This window comes from Littorina saxatilis, linkage group LG16, assembly GCF_037325665.1.
Source record: "Littorina saxatilis isolate snail1 linkage group LG16, US_GU_Lsax_2.0, whole genome shotgun sequence".
Lineage (NCBI taxonomy): Eukaryota > Metazoa > Mollusca > Gastropoda > Littorinimorpha > Littorinidae > Littorina > Littorina saxatilis.
Window position 1 is genome coordinate 40,408,748 of NC_090260.1, and position 16,714 is coordinate 40,425,461.

Genomic DNA, 16,714 nt, shown 5'->3' on the forward strand with positions numbered 1-16,714 from the left:
CTGAGTCTCTCCGCTCTGGAAGTGTTAGCTCTGAAGAGGCTAAATTGACTCTTAAGCTAGAGGCTGTGTCTATTGGCATTAAGGTCGAAGCAGAAGCCATAAAAGAAGCTCAGCTCAGTGAACTGGATCTTTTGCAACAACAACAAGTTGAGAGAACAGCAGCTAGGAAGGCTAGAGAAGCCGAAAGGAAGGCTAAGGACGCAGCTGTAGCAGCTGAAGCAGTTCTTAAAGAGGCAGAAAGGAAGGCTAAGGATACGGCTGAAGCAGCCCTTAGAGAAGCCGAGAGGAAGGCTAGTGAAGAATCTCTGCAGGCTAACGATGCAGCTGAAGCAGCTCTTGATGAACTTAAGCAGAAGAAGGCGTTGAGGTTTATCAAGTTTACTGAACGCCAAAATATCAACAGAGAGCGGCAGGCTAGGATACGGGTACTAGAACAATGTGATACAGTTCAGCAGGATCTCCCTGATCTACCGTCAGTCGATTTGTTGAACACTAGGTTCCACCCTCGTCCTTCCGTTCCCCTGTACAGTCTTGAAGCCCCTCCTTTAAACAATGAACAAACAGCGATAGGAATAGGGACAGGTGCTGCCGTCATTGCTGACCAAGGGACACACCAGCCATCCTTGGGCGCCACGTCTGTTCCTGTCTGCCAAGCTGCCGTCATTGCTGATCAAGGGACACACCAGCCAGCCTTGGACGTCACGTCTGTTCCTGTCTGCAACGCCGCCAGCACCCGTGACATCTCTACTGTCAACGATGCTGTCACCAGCTTCATCGCAGGAACCACAACGACTGAGCCACGACAGCACGCGTTACCTGTCGTGGACCTCGTCGTTGGAGTCAACGCCTCTACACGCGCCGCTAGTACCAACAACGCCACCTACGAGGCGTACGGACCTCAACGTAGAGAGGATGTCAACGCCCCCCATCACGTCGGAACGAGCGCTCCTTTCGTCCATCAGGAGCCCTTCACACCCAACTACACGACGGCTGCAACTACATCCTCCATGCGGCCTACAGCGCTGCTGACCACACTGCAGCACCCTCTCGGTGCATACACTGGTCAGCCGCCTCTGCACAACGTTGGACACTCAACGACAAGCGTCACAGGCTCTCGCCCGCCTGATCTCGACCACACAGGTTGGTCCTATCACCTACCAGAGACAAGGGAAGGTGATGAGACGCAAGAACGACACACCTACTTCCCAGAAGAACGTCACCAACGCATGGACCACAGACGTTTTCAAGTTACCCCACCCTGTTTCCCCTATGATACCCACCTACATCCCAAACCAGAGCCTTTCGTGCCCACATTCCTGGACCCACATCAGACCACCCCCAAAGTTATCTGGGGAAACGAAAACGCAAGGCCCCCTGCGTACATGAACTTTGACAAGGAATGTCATGCAGATCGTCCATTTGCCTCCTACCCCCCGTCTGCGTACTACCAACGTCCACTTGCTACTCCTGCCAAGCAGGACACTCCTATGGACTCTCTCGCCAAAACCCTATCAGACGCTCTGATGATCAACCGTTTGCCGATGCAGGAGCCGTGCATTTTTGTTGGTGACCCTCTCCAATATCCAATTTGGAGGTCGTCGTTTTCGTTCCTCATCGAGAGACAAAACATAACCAGCAGTGAGAAGTTATTGTATCTGCAACGGTACATCGGAGGTCAAGCAAAGGAGGCCGTGACCGGCTTCTTTCTGCTGAGAGAAGGTGATGCCTACGAGAGAGCCATGGAAGTGCTGGAAAATCGGTTCGGCAACTCATACGTCGTTTCGCAAGCTTTCCGGACCAAGCTGGACGAATGGACCCCAGTCAAAAGCAAAGATCCCAAGGGACTCAGAAGTCTGGCCGATTTCTTGCAGCAATGTTCCGTTGCTGCCCAGGAAGTTGGTGGACTGAGCATCCTGGATGATGCCCAGTACTTACGGAAGATCGTCGGAAAGCTCCCAGACTGGATGAGTCACAGATGGTCTAGAACAGTTGCTCGAACTAAGGTTGAAAAGAAGAGGTATCCTCTGTTCAATGAACTCGTGTCGTTCGTTACTCTCGAAGCAGACATTTCTAACGACCCTGTTTTCGGCTTGACAAGTGCATCGGGGACACCAAGAAAGTTCACAACGAACCTGTCAACCCTGACAGAGGATGTCACCGCATGTCTGCACTGTCAACTTCCGGACCATGACGCTGGGACATGTAAGGAACTCATAGTGAAGCCTCTGGTTGAGATACGAGATTTTCTGTTCAAGAACCGTATCTGCTACGGATGTCTCAGAAGTAAGGATCACCAGAGCCGTCAATGTATGCAGAAACAGACGTGCAAGAAGTGCAAGAAGGCTCACCCCACTTGTCTTCATGATGACAATTTCAAGTATCAGAACAGTATGAGTGAAAACAAAGGGGCGAGTGAACACAAGAACAATTACCGTACCTCTGCTGCTGACGTTCAAGAGCCACTGTCATCGTCGACCCCTACGGTGTCTGCTCTTAAGGCCAGCGAGGAAAACAGCATCGGTTTCACGTCTATGATCGTTCCCGTTCTCGTTTCCAGTGACTCTAACCCCAACGTAGAGGTGCTGACGTACGCACTACTGGACACTATGTCCAACGCCACTTTTGTAGTGCAGTCAGTGGCTGAAGAAGTTAAAGCCAAATCGCAGCCGACTACACTCAGGGTCTCCACACTGACTGAGGACAATGCTGTGGTCTCCGGCAGGAAGTACTCTGGATTGCGTGTCCGCTCTCCTACCTCCAGTGAGTTTGTCAGGCTCCCTTCTGCCATCTCACGACCTTATCTGACCGTTGACCCCACTCATATCCCCACCTCAGAGACTGTCAAAGCTTACCCACATCTCCAACACCTGTCTCCAAAACTGCCCCCCTTATACCCTGACTGTGAAGCAGGCCTCCTCATCGGCTACGACTGCGCTGAAGCCCTCATGCCCCTAAACGTTGTCCAAGGACTGCCATTTGCAGTAGAGACTAAGTTAGGTTGGAGCATCGTCGGCAAGGCACCGCATTCCGTCGCCTTTGATGGCATAGCCTCGTCCATGCGCGTCATCGTCAAGCCAGGATCGAGGGAAGAAGAACGTGTAGCTCACGTCTACAAGGTACAGGTGGACGAAGTCTCGTGTACTGACCCATTACATGTTATGGAAAGAGACTTTGCAAGTGACTCAGGATCCATGTCCCAGGACGATGTAAAGTTCAAGAAGATCGTGAAGGTCAACGAAGCTGGTCACTTCGAGATGCTCTTATCATTTCGACCAGAGAAACCGTCCCTCCCCGACAACAGAAGTGCCGCAGTCAAGCATCTAAAGGGCCTGAAACGCCAGAAAAAACGAGGGTACCGTGATGACTGCGTCAAGGTCATGACATTAATCTTGTACGGGCTGATCGTGACGTGTTTTGCCTCTAGGGCAATCCACATTGAAACCCTGGATGACATGTCAAGTGATTCCTTCATCAACGCCCTACGCATTGTTGTCTCCATGCGAGGAAACATATCACGCATTTGGTGTGACAAAGGAACGAACTTTGTAGGTGCATGCAATGAGTTCAAACTGGCATGGAAGGAGATGGACTCTGAACGACTGACATCAAAGATGCTGGAAAGCAAATGTGAGTTCAAGTTCAACCCCCCTGCAGCTAGTCACATGGGTGGCGTTTGGGAGCGTCAGATCCGAACGGTACGCAGCATCCTGAATGGTCTTCTCAGAAGATCAGGCCAGCGTCTCACTACTTCATCACTTCGTACGTTCCTATACGAGGTGATGGCCATCGTGAACAGTCGACCACTGTCTGTCGAGTCATTGGAATCGGCAGATGGACCACGCCCTTTGACCCCCAACCACGTCCTCACCATGAAGTCAGGTGCCATCCTTCCGCCCCCTGGTGTGTTTGAAGATCCAGACCTGTACGCCAGGAAACGTTGGCGCTGTGTCCAGCGGATGGCAGACGAATTCTGGCTGCTATGGAAGAGCCAGTACCTTTCACTTTTGCAGAAACGTCGTGTCTGGCAACGTCCCCAGGCAAACGTACAGGTGGGAGATGTTGTTGTCTTGCATGACCAGAACTTGTGCAGATCAGAGTGGTGCATAGCTCGTGTAGTCGAAGTGATGCCGGGATCTGATGGACTGGTCAGACGAGTGAAAGTGCATGTTGGAACAAAGGCTCTAGACAATCACGGCCGTCCCACTGGTGATAGTCGCATATTAGAGCGACCGATTCACAAAATGACTGTGTTAGTAGATTGTGAAAATCACAAAGACAAAGCTGTGTAAGTGAACTGAAAGAGCATTGAACTTTGGAGTGTTTTTCCAATTTTGACAGTTGTAGATTGTTGCGGTTTGTTTTTATATTAGATGATGTAACGGACATTTATGGTTTAAGTGGTGCGGTTTTTTTTATGCCGTCGAGTAATGACTAACGGCATTTAGTTGAAACGAGATGTGTTGAAACATTGAAAATGATTGAACCGTAATAGTGCTGTGTAAATGTTTTGCAACACAATGATTTTGAGTTGTAAATTGGAAATGTCTAAATCTGCGTTATTCTTCTTTTGATATAAGGAATATGTTTGTACAAAGGTTTTTGAAGTAAATTATATTAATATAATTTCCGGTGGGAGTGTGCATGCCGATGTGGCATGCATTCACCTACTTTTTGTTGTAATTACGTTTGCTCAAGTCATTGCACGATGTAAAAAGAAGTAAACCGTGTTTTTATTGTGGCACCTTGTTGTGACCCGTTTTGTGGAGCGTTAATATTTTTACGTGAAATTCACGTGCTCCTTGTTCAGTTGTTGTGACCTGGTTTTGGTCGGAGCGTCACAAACTGCGTCGTTTAGTCTTAGAACACCGTGAGATTCACGTGCTATTTTCCGTGTTTTGATTTTGAGGTGAGCCCTGCGAATCTGCGTTGCAAGTTTTAGAATACGTGTGACTCACGTGTTTTTAGCTTTGTGATGTCAGCTAGTTCCTTGGTCTTCTTTCTGTTAAATATACCGTTTTAAGTTTTGAGCATGCACGGAGTGCGTGATCGGTTACTGATTGGTTGTAAAATAGTAGTTTCACCCGATTCTGTCTTAGGAATGTTGTTGGTTGGTCAATCCGGTGACCTTTGACTTTTGAATAACTATTCCATGTTAGGTTTTTGTTTCCATAAATACCGCTGCTTGACTCCTGTCTCGTCAGTCGATCTGAGGGTTTTAGGAAGCGTTTGGTTTTGATGTAAACGTATGAAGGTTATCAAGTGAACCAACGGAGTGTTTCTTATGTTTTAACGTCAACGTAATGTTCTTTGGAGACAGTTGTTTCTCAAGTGTGAATCGTTTTGTGCCCTTCGTTTGTGAGGCAACACGTTTTGGTACTGCTGGTCAACCCACACAGCGCATAAGGTAATTTTGTTGTTACTTGTTTGTGTTGTGTTTTGGTCGCCATTTTGTAATTACTTTGTGAGTTGTTTATGTATAACGTGAGTTGAAAGTCTGACTTGTTGTAGTGTTTCTTTATTGTGTGTTCAACTGTTCTAGTGTTGTGAACGTACAGCAATGTTTTGTAGACGCTAGAAAGTCGCTAATGTTTATAATGATAACTTGTGTTTTCTGTGGTTAACGAAGTTCGAAGTGAAACGTTTTCTCTGACTTTTTCAGCCTTACGTTAAAAGAATTTAGGTAAAAGAAGCTTGCGGTCTGTGGTGATCGTTTGTAAACGGGCTTATTTCTTGTAACGTTATTGAGGGAAAGTGGATGAGTAAATATCTTGTTTGTGACTTTGATTAACGCAGGAACGTTGTCGTTAGACTTTTTTGGTATGACAGTTTGCTTTGTATTCCTGGCCTGATGAGTCAACGTTTTGTATTTTTCTGAAACTAGCCATTTTGGTTTTAAACGTATGTATGCTAAGTTTCTTGAGTATTCTTAGTGCTTATGGTATTGTTGAACGTACGGAACGTAATTCTTTATTGTTGTTGAACGTACAGAACGTAACTCTTTATTGTTGTTGAAGGACTAACCAACGAGTGTTTGGTAATTGTAACTTTCGTGTCTGTTTGTCTTCGCCTGTCTTGTGATTGTTTATTTTTCTTGTATTTACTTCTCGTGTCTTGTTAATGCATTTTAATACCTTTTGCCATGTCTAATAATTTGTTTTCTTTTCTCTTTTTCTTTCTGTCCATAAGTTTTTTACCGCAATAAGTAGTATCGCAATACGTAGTATCTCATTACGTAGTACTGTAACTATATATGCATTACTGATACCTTAGTGTCAGATGTAAAATAATAAACCAGTACTTTTGCGCGTTATCGCTTGTAACCTGTGTTTGTCATTTCGTATGAACAATATGTAGTACCAGCCTCGCTCACGAAGGCGCGCACATAGTGTGTTGTAGTGTTGCAGTGTGTTGTAGTGTTGCAGTGTGTTGCAGTGTGGTGTAGTGTTGTAGTGTGCTGTAGCAGAGTACTGTAGATAGTGAGCTCTAAAAACCAAAGCAACCATGTTACGACCTAAAATTCACCTAAACCTCAAAAACAATTCCGTGTCACTCGTTAAATGTGCGTAATGCTGAAAGTTTTATCTACAAACAAATTCTGTCACCGAAGAAAAATCCTCGTCGCCGCGATATTGGCATGTGCCGTGTTGATGTACACGGCATTTTGTTACTGGAATAAGTAACTAAGCACGTTTTTCAAACAGCATGTTGCACAAGAGGAAGGAGAAATGTGCGTGTCCCCCGTGTCATCTCCAACCCTTCTTGCAGTATTGTTGGTGATGTAATGGTGATCTGGCAGTCAACAGTTGTTTTTCAGTGTTACGCATGTTTCGGTGTCACAATATTGTTTAAGCTGTCTCCACTACCACCAGGTTGTTGGACCTTCATGACATTCTGCTTGATTACTCCTAATAATCATGATTCAATGTGTGTCTGCGAAATAATCCGTTCTTGGTGCTAAGTATTGCACAAAGTAGATTGTTTGGTCACACCGAAACATGCGTTATGCTCCCAACCTTGGTCACGTTGAACGCCACCATGCTTTGCCCATAGGTTGTATCTGGAGCATACACAAACAGTTTGGATAAGCTTTAGGTTGTTTTATGTTTTACCTCTGATTCCCCCTTTCTGTAACCAGCAGTTAAGAAGAACCTTAAAAAACGTTGTCCACACTGAAAAGTTGCACTGCAAAACTCTCTAAAGGGCATAATTATTTTCCTGCTTTCTAAATACACTTTTTGAAGCGGATACTCTTGCGCGATTAAACGAAATGGGCAAAAATGTTGCCGATACCGCGAATTCGGCACGACACATCAATACAAATCTACATATACCAAAATACATGTATATGAATACATTCACATTAAAATTAGATTTGGTTATGATGGCAAGGTATAACACATCATTTCAGCTCCCCTTCTCCTGGATAGTATACGTTATCCCAGCGAAGCTGGAGGTATCCCACGAACGCTATACTGTAATCGACTTGAGAATTTAATGTTCTTCCCAATAACACATAATAAATAATTTTCTTCAGGAATGGACACAGAAAATGAATTCGAAATTTTTAATCCTCGACCTTTTTTTTAATCGTCGACCTTTTAAAATCCTCGACCTTTTGTCCTGTAGACGTTTTGTTGTTGACCTTTTGTCACCCTCGACCTTTTGTCGCACTCGACCTTTTGACTCTTGACCAAATGTCCTCGACCTTTTGTGCCTCGACCTTTCGATCCTCGACCTTTTGGTTCTCACCCGAACTGGATTTAGTCACTCTGATGGGGGTGGTAGTAGCAGCGCTCAGAAACAGGTCATTGACACACTATTCGCCGAGAAAAGGAAGGTATAACGGTACTCCACGGACACTGGCTAGGCCCACTCAGTGTTGTCTGTCTGTCTATAATTTTGCTTGTCTGTCTGTCTGTCTATTTTTTCCGTCTGTCTGTCTGTTTTTCCGTCTGTCTGTCTGTCCGTCTGTATGTCCGTTTGTGGGTCCGTCTGTCTGTTTTTCAGTCTGTCTGTCTGTTCTTCAGTCTGTCTGCCTGTTTGTCAGTGTGCCCGTCTGTCTGACTGTCTGTCTGTCCCCTTCCTGTTTGTCAGTCTGTCCGTCCGTCTGTCTGACTGTCTGTATGTCTGCATGTTCGTCAGTTTGTCCGCCTCTTTCTGTGTGTCTGTCTGCATGTTTGTCAATCTGTTCGTCTGTCTGTCTGTCTGTCTGTCTGACAATCTGCCAGTCTGTCTAGCTTTTTATTTGTCTGTCTGTACCGACTGTCTGTTTGTATGTCTGTCTGTTCGTTTGTATGTCTGTATGTCTGTCTGTCTGCCTGTTAGTCTGTCTGTCTACATGTTTGTCAGTGTGTCTGTTCGTCAGTCTGTTTGTCAATGTGTCTGTCTGTCTGTCTGTATGACTGCCATTCTTATGTCTGTCCGTCTGTTTTTCAATCCTCTAAAATATTGTTTTAAACAGTTGACTTCTACAATCCATGAACATCGCAGCAAATAAAATTCGTAGAACTGACTGGTGAAGCAAGCCTATCCTTTATTCTAACTGTATGGTGTGAACTTCTCCCTCGAGGTATCTTATCTTGGCCAAGCATTGTCTAGAAATTCCATTTGACTCGCGCTGCCCGGGCCTCTCCATCCGCCTTAATTCGCTGTGCTAGTGTCTGTGGAGTACCGTTATACTTTCCTTTCCTCGGCGAATATATAGCGTGTCAGTGACCTACTTTTGAGCGCCGCTACAACCACCCCCCAATCAGAGTGACTAAATCCAGTTCAGTTGTTCTTTCTGATGGCATGTTAAACTTTGTCTGCATGTATGTTTCCTTGTTTTGAGAACTAGGGTTCAATCTCTATTATTGTTTAAATGTTGCATCACTCACACACACAATCAAACACACGACTCAGCCCTGATTTGTCCTCTCCATTGAAACTCTCTGTGGTGCAGACTCTTGAAAACTATTCATATCGTGTTTTGTATCGATGTGTAGGTCAGAATGTCTTCTCTCAGCTGGTGTCCGTTTTGCAATTGCCACACAAACGAGACGATAAGCAAAGGCAACAAAAAAAAAAAAAAACTACACGTTTTTCTAGGAGTGATATGCCTGTGTCACAGAACGGCGTATCTCGTTCTCCCAGCTGTGATATTTTTAGAACTCCGGGCTGCGCTGGTGCTCAGGTTAATAGCAACCTCAGCCCACGCTGGCAGCAGAAAAAGCTTCGGGGAAACTAAGCGCTTGGGCTGAAACAGGCGTGGATGAAGCTGTGATTGTCTGAGAACATTTCGTGACTGACTGCATGGTGGTTGATGATGGTATATAGATGTGTTGTGTACACGACAAACAATACCGGACTGAGCCCTGTGGTACTCCATAGAGCAGAGGTGTTGTGCTAGAACGATGGTCTGCCACACGAACAAACTGACTTCTGTCCGACAGATAGGAATGGAACCAGGACAGAGCTGTGCTATCGATGCCGAAAGATTGTTCCAGACAAGAGAGTATAACGTTGTGGTCAATCGCATCAAACGCAGCAGAGAGATCTAACAGAAGAAGAGCGGAGACTTAGTTGTGATCAACAGCAGTGAGTAGGTCATTTACAATGCGCAACAAAGCAGTTTCTGTTGAGTGGTTCGCACGATAGGCGGACTGGTGTACGTTCAAAGGCTGTTTGCTTCAAGGTGTGCAGTTGAGCTGATGTAGGACAACTTTTTCCATGATTTTGGACCAGAATGGCAAGTTTATAACGGGTCTATAATTGTTGAGGTCATTTTGATGGAGGGGAAGGCTTCTTCAAAAGGGTTTTGCAGCAGCTGTTTTCCAAGCTGGTGGAACTGAACCCGAGGAAAGTGACTCATTTATCAGATTGGTAATGATGGGAGAAGGACATCTAGGTTGTCATACATCAGTTTGGTAGGCATGGAGTTCACATGTTTTGGGTTGGGTGGCTGAAACCAGCTTGCGGACAGACTCCACTGACACCGGACTGAAACTCGAAAACTACGGACCAGAATATTGTGCTTCATGCTGGGCTAACTGACTTTGATCAACAGAATTGTTGAAGCTGTTGCGAATTTGTACAACCTTCTCACGAAAGAAATCCGAAAAAAAACATCAGCAAGTTGGTCTGCAATGAGAACAGTTGGAACTTTTACATTTTGCGACTTGCCTAAAAGAGTGTTGACATTTTGAAACAATTCTTTGCAAGAAACACTTGCAGTAAGCCTGGCACTGTTAGAAAGCTGTCTTCGCACCATGAACCAAATAGTTCACTTTACGTTTAGCAGTTTCATACAGTTAAACACCAAATAAAGAAAGAAAGAAGTTTCATACAGATCTTTGTGTTTGGTCAGTTCGGACGACAACCACCGCAGCTCAGCGTGACGACGCTCTCGCTTCAACTCCTGGAGCTGAGCGGCAACGGCGGCATACCAAGGTGTGGCCTGCTGCTGAACCATATGCAGGATAACATCGATAACCATAATAGCCATACTTGTGGGGAGATCTTCTTTAGCGATAGTGTCCAATCAAAAATAAAGGACGCCACAGTTTGTTTGCATTACATTTGAAGCATTGCATTCTTCTTTAAGCCTTTTTGTTTCTGCATGCACGCATAGTTTTGTCTTTTCTTTTGTCTTTGTCTTGTCTGTGCACAACTCTGTCTTGTTATTTCAGACTCACAGGCCTCATGAGCAAATCACTTCCCAGTGGCAGCTTAACACTCCTGTGGAAACAGTACAGTCTCATGCATGCCACAATATGTCTGCGGTGTTAAAGAGGCAACTCGTGGTATAAAAAGAGCCATGCTTTGCCTTCTTCAGAAGTTCTTCTGTCTGTTTTGGTAGAATAAGCTGGTCACTTCGAGAAGACAAATTAAAAATTATGTCAGGAAGCACTGCATGGCTTTTTAACATGATATTTGAGGAAGTTCCAACGCAAGAGCACAAAACAATTGACAGGGCACAAGGCGCAAGTATGGAAATGGTGAAACAAATTCAAACCTACCGGTTTTGAAATTCAAAATCCTGCCTGTCAGTCGGGGAGGTTCCAGAACACGCTAAATAAAGAGGGCCATGCAGATACTAAGCCGGAAGCCTGCCAATGTGACTACTTTAAATGTAAAACGTCTAACTGAACTAATTCGCTCTATCAGTGAACACGTGCTTCGGATGTTCTTACATTCAACCTGTGTTCCCCTATTTACTCAAGTGTATCACTGCCACTTGTTTCACAGTTCTCTGACAATGGCTTTAACCGCTGTCAACCAGACACATAAACAATCTGTTTAACTCAATAGCGTTGTTAAGTCTGTCTCAGTAAGGGGGAATCAGGCCGTTAACCTTAACCTATTTCTAGTGAACGACGAAGAAGAAGAAGAAGACTTAACCTATTTAGCCGTGTGACGTCCGCAGTTTGTGCGTGCGCGATACTTCCGGGTCAGAGGTTACGTTCCGAACCACCGGAAAGCGTTACCACCGGCCGCTAAAACCAACGATTGTACGGACTGCGAGTGGTAAACTAAATATTTCTTTCCAATCAAAATATTTTTTTCATGTTAGTCGCACAGGCATGTTCTTGTTTATCTGGTGAGTGCATATCCTTAAAACTGGCTGCAAATTCGAACGTTAAAACTATTTTTGAATGCATGCCTCCTCAGATGAAATTTTCTTGCTAGATCTATTCTGTTAGTAGCAGCAACAAAATTTAACGTTTTCGACATTATAAAAGTTATACGATCAGGAATTGATTTGCGAGCTTGTGCCATAAATACGAGATGCATGGGCATGTTACTACAAAGTAATATTCTTTGTTTGGAGTGGAGTACAAGTCAAGGGTATGCCAATCCCGGCAAATCCAGTAGGCAGCCCAGCGACAGTCTTCTCAATATGACTTAACTGCTACTGCTTCATCAGTCCGCATTGTACCGGCACGGTTGGCCTAGTGGTAAGGCGTCCGCCCCGTGATCGGGAGGTCGTGGGTTCGAACCCCGGCCGGGTCATACCCTTAAGACTTTAAAATTGGCAATCTAGTGGCTGCTCCGCCTGGCGTCTGGCATTATGGGGTTAGTGTTAGGACTGGTTGGTCCGGTGTCAGAATAATGTGACTGGGTGAGACATGAAGCCTTGTGCTGCGGCTTCTGTCTTGTGTGTGGCGCACGTTATATGTCAAAGCAGCACCGCCCTGATATGGCCCTTCGTGGTCGGCTGGGCGTTAAACAAACATCAGTCCGCAAGCCCGACCGTTAGCTTGGAGGCCGTAGCGCTGTATTGTGCAATACCACCTGGTGGCTGAAAGTAGGTTACGTCTCCGTCTAAGGCTACTACTTATGACTTAGGTTCTCTAATATCGATACATAATAATAATGCGCTCTGAAAAATGTACAAGTGGTATCAAGATATATTTTTTTGTTTTTGTAATTCAATCTGTTGGCATCAAACTGAAAGATCAACACCAAAAAACAAACATCGCCGAGACTACATCAATAGTCTCGACTAACCATACCCGAAGACTAAGACGGTTCACGCTCTTCCCCGCGAAGCATGCGAACGTAGTACTTACTTAACCTATTTTCTTTAATTATGAGCAAACTTTTAGAGTAAACATGACATATCCATGCATTTCTTTTTTAATTCAGAAGAATATGAGGAATACAATTCAATCATTTTGATATATTTATGGTAGTGGACATTTGATTTTAATGACAACCTTAATGAGCAAACTAGTAACTACGTTTTAAGCTTCCGAGCTGAAATGCAATCCCAGAATCACACACACACACACACACACACACACACACACACACACACACACACACGCACACACACACACACACACATACACACACACACATACACAAGCACGCATGCACGCACGCACGCACACACATACACACACACACACACACACACACACACACACACACACACACACACACATCACACCACCCTCATCTCGATTCCCCGTCTAGCTAGCTATGTTAAAACATTTAGTCAAAACTTGACTAAATGTAAAAAGTGTTCAGCATACGAAAGATATATGAGGATGGCATTCGAGTGGTAATGTCAGTGTTTGATATTCTCTCAGTTGCCAGAACATTTATTCCGCTTAACTCTAACTTTCTTTTGTTGCAAACTTGTTTATATTCCGTACCTTTGATTATAAGATCCTTATTGGTCTAAGGTACGTTTAATTTGTTTCAGTAAACATGACATATCCATGCATTTCTTTTTTCATAAAGGAGAATATGAGGAATACAATTCAATCATTTTGATAAATTTATGGTAGTGGACATTATAAGATGTTTGGTGGCTTGTTGACAGACCAGCTTTTTTGTTGGTCCAAGGGGACCATATCGTCTTTTGTTTCATCTTTATCGACCAAGGCCGAAGGCCGCGGTTGATAAATATGAGACAAAAGGCGATATGCTCCCAGAGGACTAACAAAAACATGCTGGTCTGACAACAAGCCACCAAACATTGTTTTTGTCATCATTTTGGTTGTGCAACAAAATGCACAATAACCCACAGGGAGACGAATTTTTAGAATCCAACTCCGGGCCACAAAGCATCATCACAGTAGCTCGAGATAACACGTCAACCTTGTGTGACGTCAAACGTAGCTTGTTGCTTTTCTTCCAGTCTGAAAATGTACAGAGCTGCGATCATACGTGTGAGTTCAGTAAGTGTTGAGCATATTTCGTTTCTTTTTAAGTGTTTATGACTTTTCGTTGTGGATTTTGCGATTACAGAGATAAGTTGCAAATTGAACATGAGTCGCCGCGGTAATTATCAACATTGATTGGGTCTTTGAGAGTGAATGCTTACAATCGTTGTCCTCGGAAACACAAATCCAAAGCCGCGATGGTTCCACACATCAAACAATCAGCCTGATTGGCTTTTACTTTGACAATCCACGTTTCACCTGAAAGCTCAAACCCATTCACCACCTCGATTTATTGCATGGAGAACATGAGATTTATTTCCCAGGTGTTTGTGAATGAAAACTCGTGAAAATGATGACAATAGATTTTAATGACAACCTTAATGAGCAAACTAGTAACTACGTTTTAAGCTTCCGAGCTGAAATGCATTCCAAGAATCACACACACACACACACACACACACACACACACACACACACACACACACACACACACACACACACACACACACACACACACACACGCACGCATACACACACGCATACACGCACGCACGCACGCACACACACTCACACACACACACACACACATATATACACACACGCACACACACAAACACACACACATACATCACACCACCCTCGTCTCGATTCCCCGAGACCAAAGATATATGAGGATGGCATTCGAGTGGTAATGTCAGTGTTTGATATTCTCTCAGTTGCCAGAACATTTATTCCGCTTAACTCTAACTTTCTTTTGTTGCAAACTTGTTTATATTCCGTACCTTTGATTATAAGATCCTTATTGGTCTAAGGCACGTTTAATTTGTTTCAGACCGAGTTTCTTAACGCCTGGTTTCCTTGCCTGGACACCCAACCCTACATCATCCCTCCGGTCCACTTTGACACCGTGCACGTCCGAAAGGTAAACCTTGCAGGAGGCCATTCCATCAACGTTCTGAAAACTCAAGAGGAACGAGAACAGGGGCAGGATAAAAGCGCCAACAAGACTGTGAAGATAGACAGAATTCTCCAAAAGATCCACTACTGTTTGAGTCACATAAAGAAGGAAGCAGCCAAGCAGAGAGAATTAATGGTAATTATGTCCCAAGCCAAGTGCAGTCTCTACGGTGCCAACTCTACAAGCCTCTACACTGGGGCAGCGGCAATGAGCACCAACAGCAGTGACAGAGAGACCCTAGACTTGAGGGAGGAATTTGTTGACCTGCTGGTAATCCATCGCCAGCAGGGCATATTGATGGCGGCAACAATACCAAAAACAGAAGAAAACCCCGACACCCTTCAAGGGGACATCAGGAAGGCTGTTGACTACCTGGAGAAAGCCAAGCAAGTTGTTGAAGACTACGTCGTGAATGTGTACCTGCAGAAAGCCAAGCAAGTTGTTAAAGATTGTGTCGTGAATGACGTCACGCCAAAGCCCGCGATTCACCGAGCTGTTCTCCTGCCTAACGTCACTAGAGACTGTCTTCAGGGACAACTAGTCAATATGAATGATGTAAGACACACACACACACACACAAACACACACACGTACACACACACGCACACACACACACACACACACACGTATACACACACACACACATACGCACACTCACACACGTACACACACACGCACACACACACACACACACACACACGTACACACACACGCACACACACACGCACACACACACATGTACACCCACACACACACTCAAGCACACAAACACATACACACACACACACGTACACACACACGCACACACACACACACGCACACACACACACACGTACACACACACGCACACACACACACACACACACGCATACACACACACACACACACACGCACGCACGCTAACACGCACACACACACATACACACACACATACACACACACACACACACACGCATACACACACACACACACACACACATACACACACACACGTACGCACGCTAACACGCACACACACGCACGTTTGCACGCACGCACGCACTCATACACGTACATGCACCCATTCATGTACACCCACACACACACACACACACACACAAACACGCACGCACACACACACACACACAAACACACACCCACCTAACGTTACTGTGTGATGTCTGTACATCTAAGGGAACTAGAACAACTTGGTGACACTAACGTTACTGTGTGATGTTTGGACAGCTAAGGGAACTAGAACAACTTGGTGACACTAACGTTACTGTGTGATGTCTGTACAGCTAAGGAAGCTGGAACAACTTGGTGACACTAGCGTTGCTTTGTGATGTATGTACAGCTAAGGGAGCTAGAACAACGTCTGGGTGTGGAGCCAGGGCGCAGTTTCAGCGAGTTCTGTCTCGGCGAGGATGACATGGCGGACGAGACGAGAGTGGAGAGATGGTGGACAACCTGCCTGAAGCGAGATGAAGGTGCAGATCGCCCCATGATGGGACAGGATGTTTACCGGCAGCTGGTGACCAAGTAGGACCTTTTCTTCATCTGTATTCCGTTGTTCTTCGTCCGTATTCCGTTTCCACATACATACACAGAAGATGTTCAAGTTTGTTCACGACACTCTTGAGTATGAGTGTGTGTGTGTGTGTGTGTGTGTATGTGTGCGTGTGTGTTTGTGTGTGTGTGTCTGTGTGTATGTCTAGTCAGTGTGTTTGTGAGATTGTCTGTGTGTGTGTGTGTGTGTGTGTGTGTGTGTGTGTGTGTGTGTGTGTGTGTGTGTGTGTGTGTGTAATTGTTTAAGAAATTGACGTGGGAGTCACTTGCAAAATTTATTCCAAAAAGTTGACACTGTAAAGAAAGCAGCACTGCCGTTGAGTGTGGGGCATGTGTTGAAAGGATGGTGTCTTTTCGTGTATGCAACCACACAGATATGTTCACACTTTGACACGGGTTACAAACATTGTCTAAACTGTCTCTTATCACCCCAAGCACTGGTGTTGAGTGAGGGGCATGTGTCTTCTCGTGTATGCAACCACACAGATATGTTCACACTTTGACACGGGTTAAAAACATTGTCTTAACTGTCTCTTATATCACCCCAAGAGCT

General features: G+C 45.1%; 1 protein-coding gene across 1 annotated transcript in view; it reads left to right on the forward strand.

Moving 5' to 3' along the window:
* LOC138949998 (uncharacterized) overlaps nt 1-16,714 on the forward strand; it is a 114,424-nt gene that overhangs the window by 24,484 nt on the left and 73,226 nt on the right. The window contains exons 5-6 of the mRNA XM_070321778.1: nt 14,488-15,168; nt 15,950-16,134. Of these exons, the coding sequence (XP_070177879.1) occupies nt 14,488-15,168; nt 15,950-16,134 (866 nt within the window). The remainder of the gene's footprint in view (nt 1-14,487; nt 15,169-15,949; nt 16,135-16,714) is intronic.